At 37.0% G+C, this 26,739-nt stretch overlaps 2 protein-coding genes across 8 annotated transcripts in view; one reads left to right on the top strand and one right to left on the bottom strand.

Moving 5' to 3' along the window:
- Positions 1–18,170, bottom strand: part of S1pr1 (sphingosine-1-phosphate receptor 1) — a 158,863-nt gene extending 140,693 nt beyond the window's left edge. For 6 of the 7 annotated variants that reach the window (XR_011368812.1, XR_011368814.1, XR_011368816.1 and 3 more), the window contains exon 1: positions 17,960–18,170. The gene's annotated coding sequence lies outside the window, so the exon portion shown is untranslated. The remainder of the gene's footprint in view (positions 1–17,959) is intronic. The other variant, XM_070007846.1, reaches the window with a different exon arrangement.
- Positions 18,171–18,251: 81 nt separating this feature from the next.
- Positions 18,252–26,739, top strand: part of Dph5 (diphthamide biosynthesis 5) — a 34,822-nt gene continuing 26,334 nt past the window's right edge. Inside the window, exons 1-3 of the mRNA XM_070007842.1 lie at positions 18,252–18,395; positions 18,570–18,732; positions 25,926–26,050. Coding sequence (XP_069863943.1) covers positions 18,598–18,732; positions 25,926–26,050 — 260 coding nt within the window. The 5' untranslated portion in view covers positions 18,252–18,395; positions 18,570–18,597. The remainder of the gene's footprint in view (positions 18,396–18,569; positions 18,733–25,925; positions 26,051–26,739) is intronic.

Genomic DNA, 26,739 nt, shown 5'->3' with positions numbered 1-26,739 from the left:
TTTTCACAATAAAATAAATACATAAATAAATAAAAAGGATTCCCTGTTTATAGTGACTTGCTACTCAGAATCTAGGCTATTTTCCTAATCACAAATGTTTGCCTTCATTTAAGGAGGCATAATCTTAGCTCTTCTGAATTGAAATTTAAGTCTACCACTAATTTCTTTATGGCTCCTTTCCGGATCTTTCACCATTCTGTGGGCTTAATTCAAAGCTTTTGCCCTGTCTTTGTTCTTTCTCCCACAAAAATCATTTCCAATCTTGTGATTTCAATGATTGCTTCTTTTTTTTTCAATGATTGCTTCTGTGTAAAGACACACTGGCTTCGCTCTTGGCCTTTCCTTTACAAAACTTCAGTCATGCATTTTTAGTAATGGTTACTTTAAAACATTTTTATTTTTTCTGTGTGTGTGGGGGGGTGTGGGGTGTGTGTGCGCGCGCACGCGCACGCACGCACGCGCTGCTACTGAGATTTGAACTCAGGGCCTGGGTGCTCCCCTTTAGCATTTTTAGTCAAGGTTAGTGCTCTATCACTTGAGCCACAGCTCCATCTCTAACTTTTTGCTGGTTAATTAGAGGTAAAAGGCTCTCAGATCTGTCTAGACTAGCATCCATCCTCAGATCTTAGCCTACTAAGTAGCTAGAACTATACATGTGAGCCACCAGTACTTGGCTTATTTTTTATCTTTCCTAGCAAGTTCCACATAGCCCCTTCAGCTTCACCTAGTCCCTATTTCCAGGAGTTGACACACATGGCTGTGAGGCTGGCATCCTGAAACTCTGTAAGTCAGAGTGTGAGGTTTTTTGGATGGGTAGGTGAGCAGGCCAGAAACTTAAATAGGAGTTGATGCCACAGTACTGACAATACATTTCTTTTTCTCTAGAAAACCAGTTTTCCCTTATTACATGAACCCTACCACATTATCTTCCTTAAATCTACAAAATAATTCAAATAGTAGCAACAGGTTAAAGTGGGCCTAGAGCCTAGAAAAGTATCATCTAAAACTAGCCATCATGGGAGTGAGGACAGAGCAGACAACGGGAAAATAAAGTCTGCAAATATTGAGAAGTAGCCAGAAAATTAGAGAATTTGCAGAAAGTGTTCACAAAAGAAAAAAACCCCACAGATCAAGTATCAAGCACTATGAAGGGTCACATAAGAGCCTAAATCTGTTCATACTTCAGTGGAGCTCAGGGAAAAGGGTTTGCAGTAGTTTGAAAAATGCAGGGGAGCCAAAGACGTAAAGGCATCACTGCAATACGCCTGCAGAAATGATAAATGAGATGTTCTAGTAAAACATTTTGCTCTTCTTCAGATGGGTCTTCCCCACCACCAAATTATTTGGGGCTTCCCCAGGCTCAAGCTACACCCCAAGGGGCTAGCCCAGGGACAGGTGCAGTCATGGCTGCATGCATTAGGAAACTAGTTTTGTGACCTAGTTGAAAAAAAAATGGGATACTACAATAGAAACAGTGGCAATATGGCAATATATTTAAGAGACACGAGTCTCTAGAAAAATTCTTAATTTGCACCATTTTCTTTCTTTCTTTCTTTCTTTCTTTCTTTCTTTCTTTCTTTCTTTCTTTCTTTCTTTCTTTCTTTCTTTCTTTCTTTCTTTCTTTCTTTCTTCATTTCTTTGCTTGTATTGAGTCTACCACTTAAGCTACATCTCCATTTCTACCCCAACCTGTCAAGTATATATTTTTAACTTTATTAAGTATAATTCACATGTCATGTTTTTTCTTCATTCAAATACATAATTCAATGGTAGTTATTAAGGTCAGAGGTGTGCAACAATCACCAAATAGATTCCAAATATAGAATAACTTTATAAACCCCCTCTAGTTGTTTACCCATTTTTCCCAACCCAGAAAGGAAGTTGAAATTTGCCTTCTAGCTCCATAGGTTCAAGCGTATTTCTTATCTGAGCTGGGCTGGTGGCCTAAGTGAGCAAGAAACATGAATGAGAGCATTAGACAAAGGTCAAATCAACCAAAGGGAGGTGGGTGGAGAAAAGGGGAGAGAAAAAGAGAAAAAGAAAAAGAGAGAGAGAAAGAGAATTTTTGAGTCTTTCCTATAGTCAGCTAAAATTTACTGAGTATGTATAATATGTAAAAAGTGCTGAAGATGGTAGAGCAAATAGTGATTACCAGAGTGCCATGATAAACCAGTCCTCCTTAAGAAGATTATTCACTTTTTTCTTTACATTTAAATTGGACCAGGCCTAACATTTGCTTGCCAGCAGAGGTAAAGAAAAAAGTAAGATCCTAACCAAGTGCTGTGACTTTTAATGATTGAAGTTTTAACTGTACTCTTGTTTACTGGTCAAAATCATGTTAAACAGGGGTTAACTTACAATAACAATTAGATGAGAAAACTTACTTTAAATGATCTCCTATGGATTGTAGCTCATGGAAGACAATACATAAAAAGTAATCTAAACCTATTAATATAATACTGAGACTCCAAAAGAGTCTAAGACAGGTTAGGACTCAAATCCAGAATGCTTTAACTGGGGGTGGAATAAGGGGACAACTTTCACCCTGACAATTAAGGATTTCCAGATAGTGTGCCAATGTGTTTTTTATACATTTCACAACAGTCTAAGCATTCAAAAAACGTAGCTTGTTGATACTGCTTTTTGTAAAATGACAAAAGGCCACAGTTTTCTCTATTCTCTTTTAGGATCTACATAAATACATTATTTTATCTCAGAGTCAGTAGCTACTATTCTCTTTGCTTTCAAACAGATGATAGGGTTTTTTTTTTTTTAATAGAAAAACACCTGTATCAGTGTGCCTCACTTGCCTTTGAGTTACTCTTTGTTTCTCTCCTCTTTCCTTTCCTTTCTCCTCTCCTCATCTTGATATAGGGAACTAGTTCTCTCCCCTGCATTTGGCCAAGGTATTGTGCTGCCTTTTCTTCATTCTTCCACTTGGCTCACTCCCATTTTTTCAGTGTTGATTGGATCCTATTATTAGAACTGTAACTGAACTACTGACCAATGCGCTGGCCCCTTGAATTTCACAGACTCAAAGGAAACAGATGAAGCACAGAGAACTGGAGGCCTAGATGGAAAGTGGAAGAGATATCTGAAGAGGGAGCCAAGCAGTTAACCTGCTAGACTCCATTGCATTCTAGTCTATAACTTCTAAGCTGTTCTTCCATCCATTCCTCACTGATCTCTGAAACAAAGAGGATGGTGGGAAATGCTTTAAGAAAAACAACAACTAGGTTTCTTTTCCATCTATTAGCTTTTTAGTTTTATTTTTCCAAATCCCAATATACTAATCTATTTTTTTGGGCGGGGGGGGGGTCCGGTCGTGGGGCCTGAACTCTGGGCCTGGGCACTGTCCCTCAGCTCTTCAGCTCAAGGCTAGTGCTCTACCACTTGAGCCACAGCACCACTTCCAGCTTTTTGCTTATGTGGTGCTGAGGAATCGAACCCAGGGCTTCAGGCATACAAGGCAAGCACTCTACCACTGAGCCACCTTCCCAGCCCCCAATATACTAATCTATAAAACAGCACTAAAACCTATTTCCCATGATTGTGATTATAGTGAAGGTTCACTGAAATAATAACACGGGATTATTCTAGGGATCCTGATTTTAACTTGATAATATTGTACACTTTACTTTGTTATTATTGATTTAACCATAGGCATTTATAATTAAGTAATCAGAGATAATGATTTTTTTTACTTTTAAGCAAGTAGATTTCCATTTGGAAAATAAATGATTTTACATTCTACCAATATTATTTTGGAAAAATGTCCCATACATATTGAAATACAGAGGCACTAGTAATTAAAATGTGAAGCAAAAGATTTGTTCTACGTTAGTCTTAGGAATGCTTTGTAAGTTTTGTGTATGCTCAGTTTTGTTTTGTTACAATGACAGTGAAATTCATAGACATGAAGTGTGAGACTGGATAGGCTTTGACAGTACACACTCACGTAATCATCAAGTGATCATTCCACACAGTTCACTAGAAGGTTTTTCCAGTCAAATGTCAGGCCTCACAGGCAGCCAACTCCTCAATTACCTTTTGTTCAAATTATCTTTTGATCAATTCAATTGCTTTCATTGTTCAATGTTTCTGCTATTCACTAGTCTTTCCTTGTGTATCAGTCATTCATTTTCAATTGCTTAAACCATTCTACTGTGTGTTTAGTGTAGTGAATTTCTAATTTTTGCATTCTCTTTTTGATGGTCCTAAATTAAAAAACTGTTATTTATTTTTCTTTATTTATTACCAATGTCCTGCACCAATAGACTCCAAAATGGATTCACCCATGCAAAAATTCACCAAACTCAAACGACACTGTCATCTGACCTGTTGAGAATTCGGGAGATCAACCAAATTTCTCAAATAGTCCTGTTTCAGTTGACACAATAATGAATTTCCTTCTGCTTTAATCCTTGCCCCCAAAAATGGTCATTTGAAATAATCCAATGTTAACTAGCTATTTTTCTATTGCCTTTGTGTCCATCTTCATCTTATAAAGAAAATAATTCTGAAGTAACCACTTCTGTTTTGTTCTTGGTTTCTATTTTCTTCTTTTTTCCTGTTTATAAAAATAACTCTTGTGCTGAGCTAGTTGAAACAGTTATTCTATTTATTGAAGGGAGTGTTGCCTCATGTTAGAATTGCAAATAAAGCCAGCTAAGATCTTTAAATTGGTTTTGACTTTGTTCTTTGATATTAGACGTATATACTGTTTACAACTTAGGGTCTTGTGAATAAAAGTACTACAAACACTCCTAGAGTAGAAATCTATTTGTGAACATAAGTACTTATTTCTCTGAATAAACTGGGATCCAAATGGCTTCAATCGTGGGGTATAATTAACTACTGAGGTTTCCAAAGTCCTTTTATCATTTGACACTACACCACTGTTGGATGAGAGTTCCAGGTGCTCTCTATCCTTCCCAATACATGATGATGTTAATATTTTCAATGTTAACCATTCTTCTGAGTGTAGAGTAGTATTACATGGTCACATTCATTATCATTTTTCTAATGACTAATGAGGTTGAACACATTTTCCTGTGCTTGCTAGCCAAAAAAACATTTCTGGTAGAGTGTCATCTAAGTCGTTTTTACAAAGAAAGGAGTCTTCTTTTTGATTAGTAGGATTTATTTAATTGGATACAAGTTATTTATCAGATATGCTTTTGAATAGTTTCCCCTCCATTCATGTTTGACTTTGCATTTTCTTAACAGTATATTTTCATTAAGTAGATTTAATTTTGATGAAGTCTAACTTGGCTTGGCATTTAGGAGTAGTACTTTTGGTGCTCTTCATGAGAACTTTTAACCCAGTTTTCCACAAATTGAACAATCAATGAATAAGAACATATTTCAAGTATAAAGATATTAAAATTTGGAAAATTATTTATGCATAATTTTACACTCAATATGCAAGTACATTGTTTTTTGTTTGCACTGTTTTGTAATTTTTATTGTTATAAAGATGATGTACAAAGGTTACAGTTACATGTCAGGTAAATACACATTTTTGGGGGACAATGTCACCCCTTTCCTCAGTTTTTCTCTCCTGCAATGTTTGTTTTTAAGTTTTAGACATAAATTAAGTATTACAGAGAAGAGCAGAATTAAAATAAACACTTCTATGACTTTGCTTTTATAATCACTGTGCTATGGTTTACTCTGAATCTAGTATTTAAATAGAGGACTATGCATAGTGTTACATGGGTTAGTGAAATGAGCAGCACCTGAGCAAACTTTGATTTGTCAGCATAAATCCTACACCAAAGGTGGATGACCTTCCTCCCTAAGTTTCCAGATAGTATTTCAGGCTATGCTCTCTGTGGTTACCTACTCATCTCAGCGGTGACAGCATGGAAGTAGCAAAGGCCATGTAAAATGAGTATGATTGAATTCCAACGAAATTTTATTTAAGGGCACTAAAATATGATTTTCACATATAATTTTCATGTGTCACAAAATACTATTTTTCTGTTTTCTTGCAATCATTTAAATGTGAAGAAGTCATTCTTGGGTAAAAGGAATACAAAAACAGGCAGCAGACAAGTCTGGCCCCAGAAACAGGAAGTTGCTGGGGCCAGACCTAAGGAAAGCTGAGTGTTTTCCAGAGTTCCTTGCTGTCCCGAAGTCTAGCTCACCTCAATTGCTGGTATAGCCATGTAGGAAGTGGGTCTAGCCTTTGTCTCCTGCTCTCAGCAGTTGAAGCTGTGCAAACTGAACTTGGGGTTATGAGACTTTTGCACATATATCTAGGACAAAAGGTAGCTTAAGTGCCATCCAATGTTTTTGTATTTGTTTTGCTTTTGGCCTCTAAATTTCTAACTTTGGCCTCTATACAATTATACATTTTTTCCAGTATCTACTGCTATGCACAATAGAATTGTTTAGCATATTCGCCATTTTGCTGCAAACATACTCTACTTGAAAGTGATTTTTATCCACACTATTAAAAGATACTATGTTGTTCAATTCTTACATTCTTAGGAGTTAAACTTTAGCCCAGATTTTCTTGATAACAGTGACAATATTGGTAAGGTGGACTGAAGGCTTTATGGCTATCTGAAATACCTGTCAAAGTAGGTAGACACTACCATGAAGACTTTAAAACTATAAGCAGAAATTAGATGTTTTATTAATTATAGATATTAAAGATTTTGAATGTATTTAAATAGTAAGAAAAAAACAAATAAGAGAAAATAACCTTCTCCACTTCTTACCCCCACCCAGCACCCAGGCATGAAATGAGGGGTTCATGCCCTCACTAGTTTTTTTCATTCATAGCTGGTGTTCTACTGCTTGGGCCATACACACACCTCTCCTTCCAGAAATAACATTTTTAATAAATGAAGATTACTCTGCCCATTCAGTCTATTTTGATGTGGGCAAGACTTTACATGGCCAGCCCACAACTTTATAAGAAGGATAATTTAAGGTTTATTACATTTATATGCTCTTAATTTTTCATATTACCACAATTTCTGAAAGTCCGTAAGTGATGTTACTGTAAATTAATTTAGAAATATTAGCTGATTCTGACCTTCTTAAACAGTGAATCTGAACAGACTTTTCCAAATGGAAATTTTGGCTTTCTGTCCAATTTTAAGTGCCATTCAAACTTCTAATGTGTCCACGACTTCCAAATTCTTCAGCACTTTTTTGATGATCATGATTCAAACAGAGTGACAAATTCTGTACTATCAACGTAATTAAAGTTTCACATTTGTTTTTGCCCATTATCTATATTTTGCAAATATTTTCTCCTTTTCCATGGATTGCCAATTGTTTCCTTTGCTGTGCAGAAGCTTTCTAGCTTGACTTGTCGATTTGTTCTTGTTTCCTTGTTCTTGTTTGCTTTTGGCTCCTACCTAATTCACAGAACATTGCTGTACTAATATTTGGAAGCATTTCCCCTATAATACCTCTTGAGTTTCAGATGCTAGATTCATTTTCTTTCTATACAAGATGAGAATAATGAGTCAAATTTCAATCTTCTACATGTGGGAATTATTTTTCTTGAAATGGCTGCCCTCCTTCTGTGTATGTGGGGGCAGTGGGGGAGACACTTGTGCCTTTGTTGAGAATTAGGTGGCCATACATGTCTGTTCTTTTTCACTGGTTTATGTTTATGCCAGTACTGCACTATTTTCATTACTGTAGCTCTAAAGTATGCCTTGAAATTAAGTATACATACGTTTCTTGCTTTGATCTTTTTGCTCTGGATTGCTTTGTCCGTTAGTGGTCTTTTGTGCTGCCCTAACAGTTTTTGGGTTTCTTTTTGCCTAGTTCTGTGAAGAATGTCATTAGTATTTTGATGGAGAATTGCATTGAAGCTATATAGTGTTTTTTCAGGTAACATGGACATTTTAATATGGTCTTTTTCAATTAATAAACATTTTCTCACTTTGTGTGTCTTTCTCAACTTCATTAATGTTTTGTAAATTTTATTATAGAGGCCTTTCACTTCCTTTTATTTATAGCTATTATAAACACAATTCCTTTCTTAGCAAATTCATTGTCATATAGAAAAGTTACTTAGTTTTGTGTGATTTTTGTACCTTCCTGAATTCATTTAGCAGTTCTAATAGTTTTGTCTTTAGAATTGTCTCTCCATAGAATACCATATGCAAATAGACTGTTAACTTCCTCCCTTCCATGTTGCATGCCTTTTATTTTTTCTTGCCTAATTGCTTTGGCTAATATATCTAGCACTACTTTGAATATGTGGTCAAAGTGACCGTTCTTACTTTAATCCTAATCTTAGATGACAATACTTTCAGCATTTCCTCATCTAATAAGAGGATGGTTTCTTACATATAGCCCTTATCTTAATGTGGGACAACCCTTCCATACTTATTTGTTCAGGGCTTTCATCACAAAAGGACATTGAATTTTAGTAAATGTCTTTTCTGCACCTACTGAGATGGCTGTATTTTACCCTTCCATTGCTGTGATGGACTACATTTATTGATTTGTATACTTTTTACCATCCTTGTATCCCTTGAGTGAAACGAACTTGATCATGAAGGATCTCATGCTTGCTACCACTTGAGCCACACCCCTAACCCTGAAAATGATCTTTTCAATGTGCTGAATTTAAGCTGCTAGCATTTTGTTAAGAATTTTTGCATCTAAATTCATTAGTGATATTATAGTTCTTTTTTTTCCTTCTCTTTTGAATGCCAAAATCTTATCTGGCTTTCTCAATAGGGTAATGGTGGCCACAAAGAGTGAGGCCAAAAGGGTTCCCTCCTCCCTTGCGATGCTTTGGAATGGTCTGAGATCAACTGCTATCAGTTCTTGGCTGAAAGTTTGGTAAAACAGAGCAATAAAGTCATCTGGTCCTATGCTTTTCTTAAAGGTAGTTTAAACTAATGCGATACCTCAGGATGGAGGCTAGATATGCCAGAAAAACTAAGAATCTGACAGAGAGTTGTGATTTTAAGCTATGTGTTATGAATCTAACCACCACGGAGATAAAATGTATGGAGATATGGAGATTAACTGTATAGCCAATGATCTAATCAATCATACATATGCAATACATCCCCATAAAACCTGTGCATCTTAATTTTATATGATGCTGATTATTACTTTGGAAGTAAATCAAACACCAGACATACTTTTCATGCAATATACCTTTATTATGTTCTATATACACACTGTAGTTGTCAAGATAAAACATAATTTCTGTTGTCAGTGAATTTACAATGCTGAACAGACAAATCACTGGAGAATTAATTAGTTCTGAGGACAGCAATGTCAGAAAAAAATGGGTGGGGAAGAAAAACACAGGTGTGGAAGTATGACATCAGGATGAAAGTATGAAAACTGAGTGGGGAATAATAAGGAGGGAGAAATAAGAGGTGGAAAAGAGGGTGGCATGGAAAGCAGCGAATGGAACATTCTGTTAACACCTGACCTCAAGATCAACCAGTAGCTGGGAGAGACTATAGCTGTGGCTAGAGAGGAATGCTGAAGCCAGATGATAAAGTGACTTTTTAAACAGTGTCGTACATTTCAGATGTTTTGTATTTAATATGGGAGGGAAGCAGTGAAGGAATTTAAGTAAGGGAATAATAAAAGATGTGTTTCATAAAATAAACATTTGGGGAGTGGTGATGAAGAGATTTAATGTCAGATAAAAAGATTAATTAATCTTAAGAAGTAACAAAGCAATTCTGGAAAAACAAAACAACAAACACCTTGGAATTAGGGCAGTAAAATGTAATTAGAATCTAGAGACACTACAAAGGTAGAATGGATTGGATTTCATGAAGTTGAGAGGTAAGGACATGGGAGGAATTACTGCTTTAAATAGTACTTCTCTTTATGATAGGGAAATCAGGAAGGATATGCAGTGGAAAAAGTCCTGCTTTTCACATAAATTGCTATGGAACATCCAAGTCCAGAGGATACACAGACAAGCACACAGTATGGCAGTTGAGAAAACTACTCCTATATGAAAATGCAAACCATGAGTTAGGGCTATAACTAAGATAGGGAAGCCAAGTAGGAGAATGCTTCATAGTATACAGAGAAATGGCAAAGGACAGAATCATAGCTTGAATATTAGAATGACTGAAAGTATTAGAATGATTCAAGAAGTATTTAAGACATAAAATGATAAAACATGGCAATAAGGAGCAGGGGATGGGGAAGAATACTTTCAGAGTCACTCAATCTAAAGTACAGATTGTAACTAGAATGCCAGCCAACAAACTAACTTGGAGTAAATTTTTTGAATAGGGACTGTGTAATAGCTGAAATGCTACTGTATTATTAGTAGTAAAACTGGTTATTCAGAAGTATCAGAAAAGAGTAAATGAGATCTTTTAAGTATCAAAATGTAAATGCAGATTTCAATGAAAGGATGAGCCTGGAACTGAGAAATGGCCAAATATATCCACATATGATACAATGAGGCTGAACTCTTCTGGTTCCTCAGGACCACCAACTATACTATAGCTTAAGCAGCACTGTTAACAAATCGGAGGAATATGAAAAAACCAGGACGGAAAGTAGGGTTCACAAAGGAACTTTTTGATATGGGGCTCAAAAGAATTCCATTAACTAGAATGTCATGAAAAGAGAAGTATTTCCTTATGTCTTTCCTTATGCGATATCCATTTGTTGATTTGGCTTTAAAGTAAATCAGCTAATTTTCAAATTGGTATCTGAAAAAGGGAAGTCCTTATTAGGAATACATATTACTCACCTCTCCCTAAATCCTAGTGGATGTAGAAAATGGCCCCCAGATTGTTGTATTCCAGAAAAAAATAATTTAGTATTATTCTATTAAGAAACAGGTATTCTGGGCACCCTAAAATATCTAGATAACATGTATGTTTGAAGGCCATCTGCAATAATGTCCCAACTGTAACAAATTTAGCTCCTTAAACAACATCCTACTGATACAGATCACCCAATCCAAGACATAAACAAACTCAGGTTATCTGGTGACTAGTCTTCTAAACCATCAAGTATCTGGAAAGAGCTCCAATAGGGGACCTAGATATTATGGAGACTACAATTCGATCAGTCTAATTGAGCATTATTCAATTTAATTACCACCACCCACTTCAGTTCTCCTACTGTACTACAAGGCTCGCTATGATAGCATGTAGAACTGCAAATATTTTATTATCTTTATGGAGCTCAGCCATTTATGTTGTCTTCTTCTCTGGAATATAATTTCTAAATGGTTCAAATAGTAACTAATGCAGCTCTTTGTCCAGTCCAGTACAAAGTGCACAGCCTTAAGCGTGAAGGACAACAAATACCCATTAGGAGGAACAAGACCAGTCAGGTATCACAGTGCTTCAAATGAGTTGTGCAATTTAAATTTCTGCATGTAATGGAACCCAGGCCAGTGCAAAAATCTGTCGACACTGTGATCCACCAAAAACACGCAACTTTAGTCTCAGGTTTCTTGGCAGGATCTAGAAAAGTATGTCAAATTATTTGCAGAAAAGAGCAGTATTCTCAACACACTGCCTACTTATTTTGCACCTAGTGAATTATAAAAAGGAAGAAAAAAAAAGTACCACAGCTCACAACAATGTGCTTGAAATTTCACCAGGAAACTTGTAGTAATCAAATGTATGACAGATTAAGAAAGACTTAAGAGTTTGTGAATGTATCCCTTTGCAGTTTTCAGTATTGTTAAATTGAATGATGAATGATGGTACTTTGGAGTTAATTTATTTTGATTTTCTTGACATTTAACATAGCTTCTGTAAGTGGAGAGTAGGTTCCAGTTTAGATCATCATCAACGCCTGCCCTTTCCTTCCAAATTTCACAAGTCCAGGGTCACTTACATTGATTTATATATTCAAGGCATCTCAAGTTGTCATTAAATACACTCAGACTGATTACTGTTTTCAGTACTGATCAAGCCAATGGCAATAGTTCATCAAATCACTTTCCTATCTGCAGCCTCAGTCCAGCGGCCCATTAGCATATCTTTACTTGCCTGCCCCAGGTAGTAGTAGTAGGAAGCAATATGGTCAAGATAGTGTACCTAGTCTACAGATAACTCATTTACTAAGAGCACAGATAATCTACTGATAATACATTCAATATGAACAGACTCGGTAGGTGTTACAGAGGAACACTGACCTTGCCCTTAAAGTTTGTCGGGGAAAAATGTAATAACAAATAAGTAATGAAAATCAAAAGGAAAGAAACTGCAGCTTAGGTGAAGTGAAAAAATATAACGAATGAAAGCCTTCTGAACACAGATTCCTATGTGATGAAGTATGGACAGAATCGGTCAGGAATAAGCAAAGATTGATGATAGTGAGCCATGGTAGCAATGAGCTGAGACAAACAAGATACAAAACAGATAAGAACACATCATTAAAAAATAAGACTATAAATACTGAGACATGCTATCTATGAAGACCACTGGGCAGGAACACAGTAGGTGACAGTTTAAGAAATAGTTACACAGAGCTGGTGGCTCACACCTGTAATCCTAGCTACTCAGGAGGCTGAGATCTGAGGATCATGGTTCAAAGCCAACGCAGGCAGGAAAGTCCACTCTTATCTCTAATTAACCACCAGAAAACCCAAAGTAGAGCTGTGGCTCAAAGTGGTGGCACACTAGCCTTGAGCAGAAGTGCACAGGCACAGCGCCTAGGCCCTGAATTCAAGCCCCATGACTGACATAAAAAAAGAAATATTTAAGTGTTCATGAGGCCCCCTGTACCATAGCAATGCGTGGAGGCTATGTAAATGGTAACTCTTCAGCATACATTAGTTGTCTGAGGAGTAATCGCATCATAAAATTTCCCCACATGTACACAAGGGGCTCCAGTCAACCTCATTCCCTCTATCATCCTTCCTTACCTCATCTTAAAACAATGGGAACAGATTTCACCGTTCCATTTTCATACACAACAGATGAACTATTTCAACTATATTCATCTCATTCAGCTTCTTCATTTGCCCTCACCCTCTCACTGGTACCTGCAATAGAACCTGTTTTACTTTCCTATCATTAATATAATTTTTTAGTGTATTAATTGTACCAAGAAGTTTCACCATGGTAGCATGTATTATACTTTGATCAAAATAACCCTTTCTATTGTTTTCTCTTTCCCTGACTCCTCAGTTCCCTATTGATCAACAGCTTTCACTGAGGTTCCTACACTATTTTCACAAAGTTGCACTGTGTTAGGAAATTATTCACCCTCCATCTTTTTTCTCTCTTCCCTTCCCCTCACTGAATGGCAACTCTTGAGATTGTGCCTCCAATCTATTCAAAAGGGTTCAATGACACTTATGTGAGTCCCCTGATGGGACCTAGCTTTGCAAAAAGCTCAGTCATGGGGAAGTAGGCTAAGAACTCAAGGAAATCAGTTCTAAGGCTCAATCATTTGTGTGTGTGTGGTGTTGGCTGGTAAGGGGGCTTGAATTTGGGGCTTGAGCAATATATCCCTTAGCATTTTTGCTCAAGGGTGGCACTCTACCACTAGAGCCACCACTCTACTTCTGGGCCTTTGTTAGTTAATTGGAGGTAAGAGTCTTATGGACTTTTCCGTCCAGGTTAGCTCTGAACCACAATTCCCCCAACTCGGCCTCTAGAGTAGCTAGGATTACAATTGTGAGGCCTAGTTTCAATCTCTTGAAATGAATCTAACTATCCCTGATTTTTTTTTTTTAGACACAAACTTTGAAGAGCTGCAAAGTATAAAAAATGCCTTACAAATAAACAACAAAAAACACTTGAGACATGGGTGCATAAGGCAGCATTCTAGGGAGCCACTTTACACAAATACATAGGTTTTAGGTGACTTCTTTTAAGTAAGGATTAATGAGAAATATTGCATGATTTTTAGAGAAACAGATTTGGATTTGTGGTATGTATGGTTGTTTAAACATTATTTATCCATTTTACTTCATCATACAAAATAAATGCAAAACAGAGTGACTTTTTTCCTAAGTAAATCAATGCAACCATAAGTAATTTAAAATCTTTTAACCTAGGTAAATATAGTTCTTTTAAAGTAGCGCTATCTTTAATTGCCACTTATTTGTGAATTGTTAGAAAATAATGACTATCAATCACTTCAAGCTTTCTAGACTCAATGAATATTAATCAAAATTTCCTCTAACAAAGGCAATTTCTGGGAACGTGTAGGTTAAAAGGCCAGCTTCAGAGTAAAATAGTATTCGCTATTCATAATAAGGTCAGATGGAGTTTAGTCATTCCCCCAATGCTTTCTTTTCAAGACAAACAACAAGCTTACATAGGAAAATTGAAGGATGACTTATTTTAGTTGTAAGGTAATTAAAATGTGCCCATAACATAATGTAGTATCTCAACCCTGTTATTACTTTAAAAATGCAAGTAACATATAACGTATTTATGACAATGAACATCTCACTCATATTTTATGATCACTGCCTGAAGATCTCAGATATAAAAATTTCCCATCGTGAGGGTTCCAAAAAACAGGGGGGGAAAAAAAGCCCTTTTCAGGCACTATTCATCCTATTATCCTTTAAGTTAAAAAGGAACTTTTTGTAGCATTTTTTTCTTCTTTTTGATCTGGAGTCACTATTTTCTATAGTCATTCCTCTCTTCTGTCATGCAAGAGATGTGAAAAATGCTATAGTATTATGAATAATCTGTAATTATGATCTTTTATTATCATTATATATATTATATATATTATATAATCTTTTATTATCATTAACATAATTTTACAGTGTGTTAAAAATAATGAAACTATTAAAGTAAAATGATCAAAGCTCAGCTTTAATTAGGTAAAGAAATGGTATCATTTAACATATATTTAAGTTATTTGGTTAATCTGTTACTAGAAGGGAGCTTATTTTTCAAACAAAATGCATTTAAAAAAAAGACAGGTTGGTATCTATCTGGGCAGATGGATAAACATTTGATAACCCAAATATAAAACCAGTTAATAGCTATATAACCTGAGGTGGCTATACTGTCATTTATTATAAAATTGCTTCAATTTTCCTGTTTGAAAGTTTGCCTAATAAATTGTTAGGTGAAATGCAATAATTTGAAACCTGTTTTATATAGCAAGAGAGAAATAGCCAAATCCCACTAATAGTTCTGCAAAAAGAGATGAAGCAAAATTTTGCTATTATTTGAGTTGAAGAGAAAAAAAAAAGACCATTTTATTTATCCAGCTCTGGGAAAAAGTACACAAATACTTTCATTCCTATTGAGGAATGAAGGCAGGAAAAAGGTAGGTTTGTTACAAATTCCAAAATACAGCTCTTCTGGCTAAGTTTGGAGAAGTAATTAAAATGTCTTGCCAACAGAGAATAACTTCGCTTTCAATATAGATTTTTCTAAAAGGAAATAAAACATATTTTCGTTTATTTATCCTTTTTTGGCAACATCCTTGTACTGTCAATCTACATGAAATTGTTCAGAGAAAATCTGAACACATACACACACAAACACATAACCAGTACATGGGAAGTTTGCTTATGGACTCAGCAGTGCACTGAACTATTCATGATGTGTCACAGGTCTTTCAACACAAATGACCTCCTAAAGTGATATGAGGAAAGCATTTGTTCATGCTTGTTATTTTATCTGCAACATTTTAGAAGTCATTTAAGATACCACTTCTGCATTTTTTCAGAAATGCTTAGCTATATGTAGATACATAATCCACAGGCAAACATTTGTTCAATACCTACTATGCGACAAGCACCAAGTTAAGCCTTAAGAGGCAGAGATGACATTGTAAAACTGATGGTTTAATTACAAATTACAGACTGACAACCAGAAAAAGACCTGTTATATATAGGCAGAACTTTATTATAAGAGAGAAGACACTTATTTTAGTTTAGGGTATTGAAGTACTGCGGGAAATTTTTCTGGGCTTAATTTGAAGGGATGAGTAGTGGTTAGCTAGGCAGGAGAGCATGGGAGACAGGAAGTAGCATGGAAGCACAAAACCACATGTTGTATGAACACAGAACTACAAGCAATTAAGTACTGGTGAAGGAAAAATTCAGGGTGTGGAGAGAGATGAGGCTAGAGAAGTAGACAATGACCATACTCTAGAAAATCTGGTGGGATGTATTAAGAGCCTGGACTTTTTCTTGGCCTCCCAAATGACGATTTTAGAACGGGAGTAATATTTTCAGACTGTAGCTTTAATAGAACTCCCTGATCCCTTAAAGATGTGAGGGAGACATAAAGACCAGCTGAAGGAGTGACAAAATAAGGACCGGAATCAAGACAGATTAGCTATAGCTTCAACTGAGGAAAATAAGCACATATGACTACATGCAGGAGTGACCCTCAAGTACGCGGCTAAGTGAATTATGGATGGAAATTGTGTACTCTCATCTGAACTACCACAGGTGACTAAGAAAGAAAAGCCAACCTGGAAGAGAAATTGATGGCATTAGTGGTAGAGTATGCCTCTAGCTTAGCCAAGTGGAGATTACCTGGGGGAAAAAAAATTAATCCACAGGCCGAGAAGAGGCTGGAATGAGAGGTTGAAATTTGAGCTAGCAAAATACCAGGAACCTGGAATTGTGTAAGTGGACAGCTGATATTTCTGTGTTTCTTTTTTCATTTTGGCCATTGTAGTAGGTGTATAGAAGGATCTTGTGGTTTAAATGTCTATTTCTTTAATGTCTAAAGATATTTAGTATCTTTAAAACTGCTTATCTGTTTCAAGCATATCTTCTTTGATGTTGGTTGAAATCTTTTGCTCATTTTAAGTTGAACTCATTGCACTTTGAATTTTCCTTTATGCAAGTCTTTTATTGAAAATATTTTCTTTTGGTATATGGCTTAGTAGTACCTTTTGAAGAGCATAAATTTTTATTTTAAGTCCATCTTAAATAGTTATGCATCATGCTTTTGATGCCATACTGAAGAAATGTACGCTTAAATAAAATCATCTTCTTTTCTTCTGGTATAGTTTTAGGTCTTGCCAATTATATCTGTGTTTTAATACATTTTGAGTTTTTGTTTTGTAACATATGAGGAATAAGTCAATGCAAGAGGGGCAGAATTATTCATGAAGCAAGTATCAAATGGGACATACAAAGGACAGACAGACCTACTGAAGGGAAAAGGGGGTGGGGGGAAGCCAAGGCTTAGCAAAAGGAGTGCTGGGCCAGGTGCTGGTGGTTCATGCCGGTAATCCTATTTACTCAGAAGGATGAGATCTGAGGACTACGGTTCGAAGCCAGTCTGAGCAGAAAAGTCTTTAAGACTCTTCGAATGAACCGGCAAAAAGCCATCAGTGGAGAATGTGGCTCAAGTGGTAGAGCACCAGCCTTGAGCAAAAAAGCCCCAGTACTGGAGAGCACGTGCAACACACACACACACACACACACACACACACACACACACACACACACACACACACACACACACACACGAAAGAGAGGAGAGAATAAAAAATGCAAAGGAGTTGGGGCAAAAAAGATAATGTCTGAAAAATCTGAATATTCAGCAGCGAGTACCAAGATAAACTATGAAAACTGCCTTTTGAACTTGGAGGGAGTCACCGGGGCAAATCATCTTCAGTGATGCTGGAATCACAGCTAACCCACCACCCTTTAGACTCCTTGGGTGCGGGTGCCTGGGAGGGGCCCGCGATGGGATCTCAGGCACGGGTCGGGGGGGAAGGTCGCTCCTCTCCGTACAGGGAGATCCGGGCGTCCGGGCATCGAGGATGGCTAAGCCAGGGCCTGTGGGGCAATCAGGCCGGTCGAAGGTCACGGGGGCAAACAGAAGGGGTCAGGGGGGGTGGGAGGGGAGGAGGCCCTGCAGGGAAATGGGCGCCCACGTGCCGCCGGGGCTGCCAGCTTGACGCCTCGCCCAGGAGACAGCAGGATGCACGGGCCGGGGTGGCACCGGGCCAAGCTGCCGTCCGCCGCCCGATCCCGACCGGCCCTTCCCGGGCTCCGAGTGACCGCACTTACCCGGGACCCGAGCGGGGATGCTGAAGCCCGTTTAAGCCAACGGTGGCGGGGAACGTGGGCAGGCCAGGTTCGTTTCCCCGGGCCAGGGCCGGCGCTGGAGCCCTCCACCAACACCCCGACGCCTACTGACCCTTTACCTTCCGACCCGAGAGGTCAGCGGGTCACCACTAGTAAAGCCAGTCGGTGGGAACCCGCGCGTCCCCGGGACGCGGCTGGCCCCGCCCCCTCCGGAGAGTCGTGAAGTGCCGTCACGGCGCCGCAAGTGTCGCAAAGACGTCGCGCTTTACGGCACCGGAGGCCCAGGCGGCGGCGTGAGCGTCTTTGCAGCTTTAGCTGCTGATTCTTTTTTTTTTTAATGAGGAAACCCAGCAATCGGGACTCTGTGGGGTCTGGCGAGTTGGCTACGGTCGTGTCCTCGAGTAACTGGGCCAAACTGGTGCGGCTGCTTCTGTTTTAGAAACACTTTTCATTCCTGCAGCGTGACACGAGGGTCCCACAGGCCCGGCCGCTGCTCTTGGAGCCATTTGGCTCCAGATTGGGGTGTGTGTGTGTGGGGGGGGGGATCCTCGGTGTAGCTGACGTGGTCTTTCTTGTTCACTCCGTCCCGCAGTTCCCAACCTTTCCCCCTGGGGCTGGAAATGCTTTACCTCGTCGGCTTGGGCCTGGGAGATGCCAAAGACATCACCGTCAAGGGTCTGGAAGTTGTGAGACGCTGCAGTCGGGCCTACCTAGAGGCCTACACCTCAGTCCTGACTGTAGGGAAGGAAGCCCTGGTAGGTCATGGGGGGGGGGGGTCCCCAGCCTCCAGTCTAACATCTGAATAGCATACAATAAGCAGAATAGAAGGTTCCAGCGTCTGCTGGTTTGACTCTTTTAAAAACACATCCCCTGGTCTTGAAGAATTCCCTCGGAGGAGTACAAAATAGGAAATCATACACCAGCCTGATGACTTGGAAAATGAAAGAGCAGTTTGTCCTACCTTACAAATGGAATGCTGTCTCTCCCTCGAGTAAACAAAGGGAGGAAGGGGGAGAGAAGGAAAGTTTTATACTCCTGGGGATTGTTATCACAATCCTTTATTTCATGAGATAGCCAAGAAATCCTTTCTGAGAGTGCTAATGAGGTACTGAACCGGCCTTAATGAGTTGGTTGTATATTCAGAAACCCAGCTGAAAGCTTACCCCTTTGAAGTATTTCCATGGGGAATGGTGATCGCCTTTTTGTCTACAGCATATCCAGAGTGATCGGATCTTTAAGTAGAGGCTCACGTTCCCATGTGTATATCTAGCATAAGCCTGACACTAGGAAGCAAGAGGATTTGTTAGTGTATTATACATTTAGCTGGTTGTCATTGAGGGCTCCGCAAATTCTAGATGAAGGGTCAGTTTCAGGTATATTGTCAAACTCCAAGTGGAATAATGATGAAGATTTAAAAAAAAATCGTGCATGGACTTTATTATGGGAAGAGGGAATGAGTTTTTTAGAATCTGTCAAATCTTCCAAACAAAAAAGTTCCTGCAGAATTTCAGATCTCTTTCTTCTGAGATTAACAACCCAGAGAAGTTACTTTAAAACTGAAGAAATTATATATGTTCTTTGAGTTGGTCATGCATTGGAATAAAAGTTGTTTTTGATGAACAGCTATTGGGCACATTTGTTGATTTTCACTCTTAGGATGGAATCAAAATATCTAACCTCAACATGATGGAAATGTGTCTAAACAGTGACCAAGGAAAACTAGAATGAATTTAAACATCTTAACAGAATGGAAAAAGATGACAAACTAGCAGTTTAGTAGAATAAGGTGTTAAATTAGAGCATGGCACAGAGGAAAGTTATTCTGTGTGTGTGTGTGTGTGTGTGTGTGTGTGTGTGTGTGTGTGTGTGTGTGTGTGTGTGTGTGTGTGTGTGTGTGTGTGTGTGTGTCCTTGGGAACTTCTTTTAACTTTAGTTTCTTACTGTGTAAAATGGGGTAAAAATGTCTCTCTCGTAGATTCTTACTTAACACAGTGCCTAAACACAAAATGTTTAGAAATAGACATTTCCCAATTTCTGAATGTCCATCAGTTTCTTCATTTGTCAAATGGAAACAAGTAATTGGAGGGTAATGTCAAGTTTTAAGATGTGAAAGTGCTTTACAAATGTTTTATGGTTTTGGCATAATTTGTGCAATTGTTCAAAATAAGGGGTTTTGTCATGACATTGTCAGGCACATATATGAGGTACTTTGTCATATTTACCAGCCTAATACCCTTTCTCATCTCCTCTCAGGTGTATCCTTCCCAAATATTTCTTCAACTTTCATGTCTTTAAAAAGAAATCTAGATTCCACATATATGAGGAACCTAGTAGATTTGTCTTCCTGAGCCTTCATTTATTTTTCTTAACATGATAGTTTCTAATTTTATCCTTTTTTTGTGGCACAATTTGATTATTCTTTATGGCCAAATAATCCTCTATTGTGTATACATCCCACATTTCTTTATCCAATCATCTATGGATGGGTACCTAGGTTGATTGCTTTATATGGTTCTTGACAGTGCTGTACCACAAATGGGTATGTAGGCATCTATTTAATGCTAGATTTGATTCCCTCAGGTGTGCACCTAGCAGTGACTTAGTTGGATCATGTAGTAGTTTGGATTTTAGAGTTGTAGGACCCTGTGTACTGATTTCTATGACTAGCAATTTACATTTAACACCGAATATGTGTTTCTTCTTCTCTGAACCCTTGCCAACATTTGTTTTTTTGTTCTTTTTCTGACTGGTGTGATGTGGAATCTCAGTGTGGTTTTTCTTGGGATGAGAACTGGGGATTGAACCCAGGGTCTCATGCTAGTTATATCACTTGAGCTATACCTCCACCCCCTTTCCCTTTTTTGAAATGAAGTCTTATTAGTTTTACCCTTAGTAGCCAGGAACTTAGGATTTTCTGTCTCTTTTCTACTCAATATAATTTTGATTTGTATTTTTCCAAATACAAATCTGAAAATGCTGAATCTTTTTTTTGTTCTTCTTGAAAACTATTTAGTGCATTTGCCCATTCACTGATTGGATAATTTGTTCTTTTGATGTCTAACTTTTTGAGTTAAAATATGTGTGTGTGTGTGTGTGTGTGTGTGTGTGTGTGTGTGTGTGTGTGTGTGTACTGATTGGATAATTTGTTCTTTTGATGTCTAACTTTTTGAGTTAAAATGTGTGTGTGTGTGTGTGTGTGTGTGTGTGTGTTGTGTGTGTGTGTGTGTGTGTGTGTGTGTGCTTATACTCAGGGCCTAGGCTTTGTCTCTGAATTTTTTGCTCAAGATTTGAGTTACAGCTCCACTTCCAGCTTTTTGGTAGTTAATTGGAGATAAGACTCTTGCAGACTCTCTTGCCCTGGCTGGCTTCAGACTGTGATGATCCTCTCAGTAGCTAGGATTACAGGCATGAGCCACCAGTGACTGGCTATGTTTTAAAAAATTATTTTGATCCCCTGTCAGATGAATAGTTGGCAAAGAGTCGTTCTGTTCATTTTGGTAGTTGTTTCCTTTGTGTTCAGAAGCTTTTTAATTTCATTCAATCATATTTGTTAATTCTTGCTATTGTTTTCCTGAGCTATTGGAGTCTTATTCATAATGTCATTGCCTATGCTTATATCTTGAAGTCCCTTCCTTATATTTTCCTCTAGTAGTTTTCTGAGGATCTTAAAGTCTTATAGCTATTTTGAGTTGATTTTATACTGGGTGAGAGAGGGATCTAGTTTGTCTTTTATATGCTTTTCCCAGAACCATTTGTTCAAGTTGATATCTGACCCCCTTCCCTTCCCCCTCAATGGGTTCTTGTCATCTTTGTTGAAAATCAAATGGCTAGAGCTATGTAGGATTTTTTTATTTTCTTATTTTCTGATCTATCTACTCTATTCCATTGGTTTATATGTCTGTTTTTGTGCTAGCATGGTACTGGGTTTTTTGTTGTTATTTTGTTTTTGTGTCAGTCCTGGAGCTCAAATTCACACCCAAGGCACTGTCCCAGAGCTTTTATGCTCAAGGCTAGCACTCTTACCACTTGAGCCACAGTTCCATTTCCAGCTTTTGAGGGGTAGTCAATTGGAGATAAAAGTCTCATGGACTTTCTTGTGTAGACTGGCTTCTAACTTCTATCCTCAGATCTCAGCCTCCTGCTTAACTAGGATTACAAGCATGAGCTACCAACACCTGGCATGATTCTGTTTGGTAACTGTGGCTTTGTAGTATAATTTGAAATCAGGTATTGTGATAATCTACAGCATTACTCTTTTTGTTCAGGATTTCTTTGGCTATTTGAGGTCTTTTGTGTTTCCATGTGGATTTTAGGATTAATTTTTCTAGTTCTATGGACAATATTATTGGGATTTGGATGGGAATTACATTGAAACTGTACATTCTTCAGTGTTCGGTAGTTTTAATTATAGAGGTCTTTCACCTCCTTAATAAAGTTTATCCTTAGGTATTTATTTTGAGACTGTTTTCTTGATTTCTCTCTCTGCTACTTTGCAGAAAATGAGTGTTATAAACCTTTTAGTACTTTATTTTTTTTCTCTTGTTGCTCTGGCTAATAATTCAGACACTATGTTAAATAAGAGTGGTGAGAGTAACATCCTTGTCTCATGCTGGATTTTACAGAAATGCTTTTTAGTTTTTTTTCCCCATATGGTATAATATTGACAGTTTGTCATATAAAACCATTACATTTTGAGGTATAATCCTTGTATTCCTAGTTTCTTCAGGACTTTTATCAGGAAATAATGTTGAATTTTGTCAAAGCCTTCTTATGTCTATAAGATGATCATCTAATTTTTTGCTCTTCATTATATTTGTGTGTTCTGTTATGTTTATTGGCTTGCATAGGTTGAACCATCCTCACATCCCTGAAATGTAACCAGCATTATCATGGTATATGATCTTTTTAGTGGGATGTTGAATTTGACTACAAAGTAATTGTTCACAATTTTTGCATCTATTTTTATCTGAAAAATTGGTTTAGTGTGTGTATTTTTGTGTATGTGTATTTGTGTGTGTGTGTGTGTGTGTGTGTGTGTGTGTGTGTGTGTGTGTGTGTATCCCCTTTTCTGGTATTGGTATTTGAGTAATGGTACCTTTGTATGGATAGTTTTGAAGCATTTTTCTCTTGCTGTTTTATGTTTGAAGAGCATTGGTCTTTAATGCTCAGGTAGAGTTTAGCAGTGAATCCATGTAATTCTGGGCTTTTCTTTGTTGGGAAATTCTTTATTCTGCTTCAATGTCATTGCTCCTTATAGATCTATCTAGTTTGCTTATATCCTCTTGATTCAGTTTTGATAGGCCATTTATTTCTTCTAGGTCTTCCAATTTGTTAGAAAATACATTTTAAAAATATACTCTATAGATCATCTAGATTTTAGACGTATCTGCTTTAATATACCTTTTTGTTTTTAATGTTATTAATTTAAGTCTCCTCTCTCATTTGGTTAGTTTGTGTAAGAGTTTGTCAATCTTGTTTTTCCAAAGAACCAACTCTTTGTTCAATTAAACTTTTGTATTCTCCATTTCATTGATTTGTACCATAATTATAATTTCTGTCTGCTACTAATTTGAGATTTGGTTTATCTTGATTTTCTCAGACCTTGAGTTACATCATGAGGTAGTTAATTGAAATCTGTCATACTTTTTAACATAGTCACTGATAGCTATAAGCTACCACTTAGAACTGCCTTTCAAACCAGGTGCCAATGGCTCATGCCTGTAAGCCTAGCTACTCAGGAGGCTGAGATATGAGGATCATGGTAGAAGACAACTTGGGCGACAAACTCTGTAAGATTCTTATGTCCAATAAACTACTCAGAAAAAGCTGGAATTGGTGTTGGGTCTCTCAGGTGGTAGAGCACTAGCCTTGAGCACAGGGACAGAGTGGAAGCCTTGAGTTCAAGCCCCAGGACTGGCAAAAAACAAACAAAAACTGCCTTTCTTATATATCAAAGGTTCTATTAAGATATATTTTCATTTTCATTTAATTCAAGAATGTTTTTAATTCTCTCCTGATTTGTTTAATGTCCTGTTTACTATTGAAAAGCATATTTTTAATTTTCATGTCCTGGTATTGATTCTGTTGTGTCTCTTAGCTATTGGTATTTGTTGTTTTCTACATTATATTCTGATAAGATACAAGAAATTATTTCAGGTTTTTGGTATTTTTGTCCTTAAATGTGTTGTAATTTGGAGACAGTTCCAAAGGCTGATGAGAAAAATGTATGCTCTACCGCTATTATATGTTATAATCTGTAGATGTTTGTCATTTGTCCTGTGGTTAAGAACAAATGAAGTTCTGAAGTTCTTTTGTTGACTTTATTTTTGGTCTGGATATTGATGAGAATGATCTATTGAAACCACCTAGAATTATTATGTATGGATTCATGTGTCCCTTTATTTATTGACCAGCAATGTCTTATGAAATTGGATGCACCAGTGTTTAGTGCACATATATATATATATATATATATATATATATATACACACACATATATATATATATATAGTTACATAGTTATATCTTCTTGATGGCTCATTCCCTTTAATAATATGCAGCCACTTTCTTTATCCTTTCTGGCTAATTTTAACTTGAAGTCTGCTTTGGATAAATTATTTGGAGTGATATAAAAATAAAAGTTTGAAGAAGTAGATTTAAAAGTTTTGTTAAGATTATTTTTCCAATGTGGAATAGAGCCACCTGCTAGTGTGTGGCTTCTTGATCTTTTTTTTAAGGACATGTTAGTTCAGTAAAAAACTTTTTTTTTTCAGTTTTCTGTAATCATGTATGATGTCTTCTTAGATTTGCAAACATAATTCTTTTAATTATTCAGTTTTCTGATTCACAAAATCAAAGTAAAATAAGAAAGTCAATGATAAGGGATAAAAGTATATGGCAAAGTGGAAATAATGAGAGCATTTTTTTTGTCTATAAAAATATTGACATTGGGCAGTTATGGAAGATTACACCTTGATGGAACCTTTTCACATTGAAGGTGTTTAGTATTAGGAAATAATTATTAGAATTTCACCTGTAGCATTGATCTTGGGATGCTTAATCATTTGTTCATTAGCTCATTTGTTTGACAAATACTGTTGTGTGCCAGATGCTCCTCAGCTACAGCAACCCTCATAACTTTTTGTAACTCAGCTTCTCAATATGTAAAACACGGTATTATTTATCTATGAATCTTTTACTTAATTAGAGGTGCATATTATCCCATAGTTAATCAGTTATAAGGTTCTTGTTTTGGCACAAGAGTTTTTTTTTTTACCAGTACCACATAAACACTGGTTCACTGGCGTATTCTATAGAATGTGTTCTCTACACTTGAACTTCAAAAGATTAATTCACAAAAGTCCTTGTACGTTTAGAATCCAGTTCTTTTTCCCAAAGCTTTTCCTTCTTAGCAGCATAGGGAATACAATTTTAAATTTGTCTTTTAAAATTACAAAAGAATGTTTGCTGGTTTTGTAAACAGGTAAATCATTTCCTATTATGTCTTCTTGATGTTGGCTTTTGTTTTAGCTAGGGTGCCATAGATTTTTATCAGAGAAAATTCAATAAAATCTGAACCACCCTGCATGTTTATCATTAGTGTTTAATATATTCTGTATTATCAAGTTTCTAAACTGGGACTCATGCATACATATTCTCTGTTCATTCGCTAATGTTCTGCCTGGTCTATTAGAGCCAAATTTAGAGGCCTCAGATGTTAAGAGGTCGGCCTCCTCTTGGGATATTATGATAGCCCCAAAGACAGAGTTTAATTGCAGCATGATATAGAGTGCTGGCTCACTGATGAGTTGTATTAAACGATCTGTATTTGGATAGTTGCCAAGTTTTGCACAGCTCTAGACAAAGATTGTTTTGGGGTGTGTGCCTGTGTGTGTATGTGCATAGTTACCTGCTGTCTCTTAATTTGCTATTGAACTTAAATCTGTAGGAAGAGTTTTATGGAAGAAAATTAATTCTTGCTGATAGAGAAGAAGTGGAACAAGAAGCAGATAATATTTTAAAGGATGCTGATATCAGTGATATTGCGTTCCTTGTAGTTGGAGATCCATTTGGGTAAGTCAGAGCAGACATTTTGAATTTTTTAAAAATTAATTTAGTTTATTGCTATTATAAAGGTTATATATAAAGGGATTATACTTTGAATTCTATATGTGTGTATATATACATATATTTACTTAAACATTTAAAAATATCAATTTGTAGGTATGTATACCTTTATCAATGATACCCCTCCATCATTCTTCTTCATCTTTCCTAGCCTCAAGTTACATGGTTCCTTTTCACATATGTGCATTGAATATTTATTGAGTACCCACCTTTCCTGTCTCCATTATTTAAATTTTATATATTTTTATTAATCTGCAATAACCATTCTATTTCATTTAAAATTTCCTTGTCGGGTCCTAATTCCATAAGTCCTATTTAAATTTCATAGTTAATGTTAGGTGTGGTAACACACACCTGTAATCCCAGCACTTGGGAGGTTGAGGCTAAAGGATCACAGATTCAGGGTCATCATAGTTGCAAGCTAGGCTGCACAGCTACATCATATCAGAAATGCTAAAGGAAATAAAGTGGCACAGTATAAATTTCCATTGTCTTTGAGATTAATGAAGAAAATCTGCTTGGTAAAGATGTGCTACTGTATTATGAAGAATCAACTCTAAAGTTTATTTTTTTGATTCTGTTTTAGATCATGTTGGAAACAAAATGCTTTAACTAAGTGTATCATTATTAAATAA

The sequence above is a fragment of the Dipodomys merriami genome, unplaced genomic scaffold (genome assembly GCF_024711535.1).
Source record: "Dipodomys merriami isolate MVZ:Mamm:240054 unplaced genomic scaffold, mDipMer1.0.p SCAF_7, whole genome shotgun sequence".
NCBI lineage: Eukaryota > Metazoa > Chordata > Mammalia > Rodentia > Heteromyidae > Dipodomys > Dipodomys merriami.
This window is presented reverse-complemented; position numbering and strand designations above follow the sequence as displayed.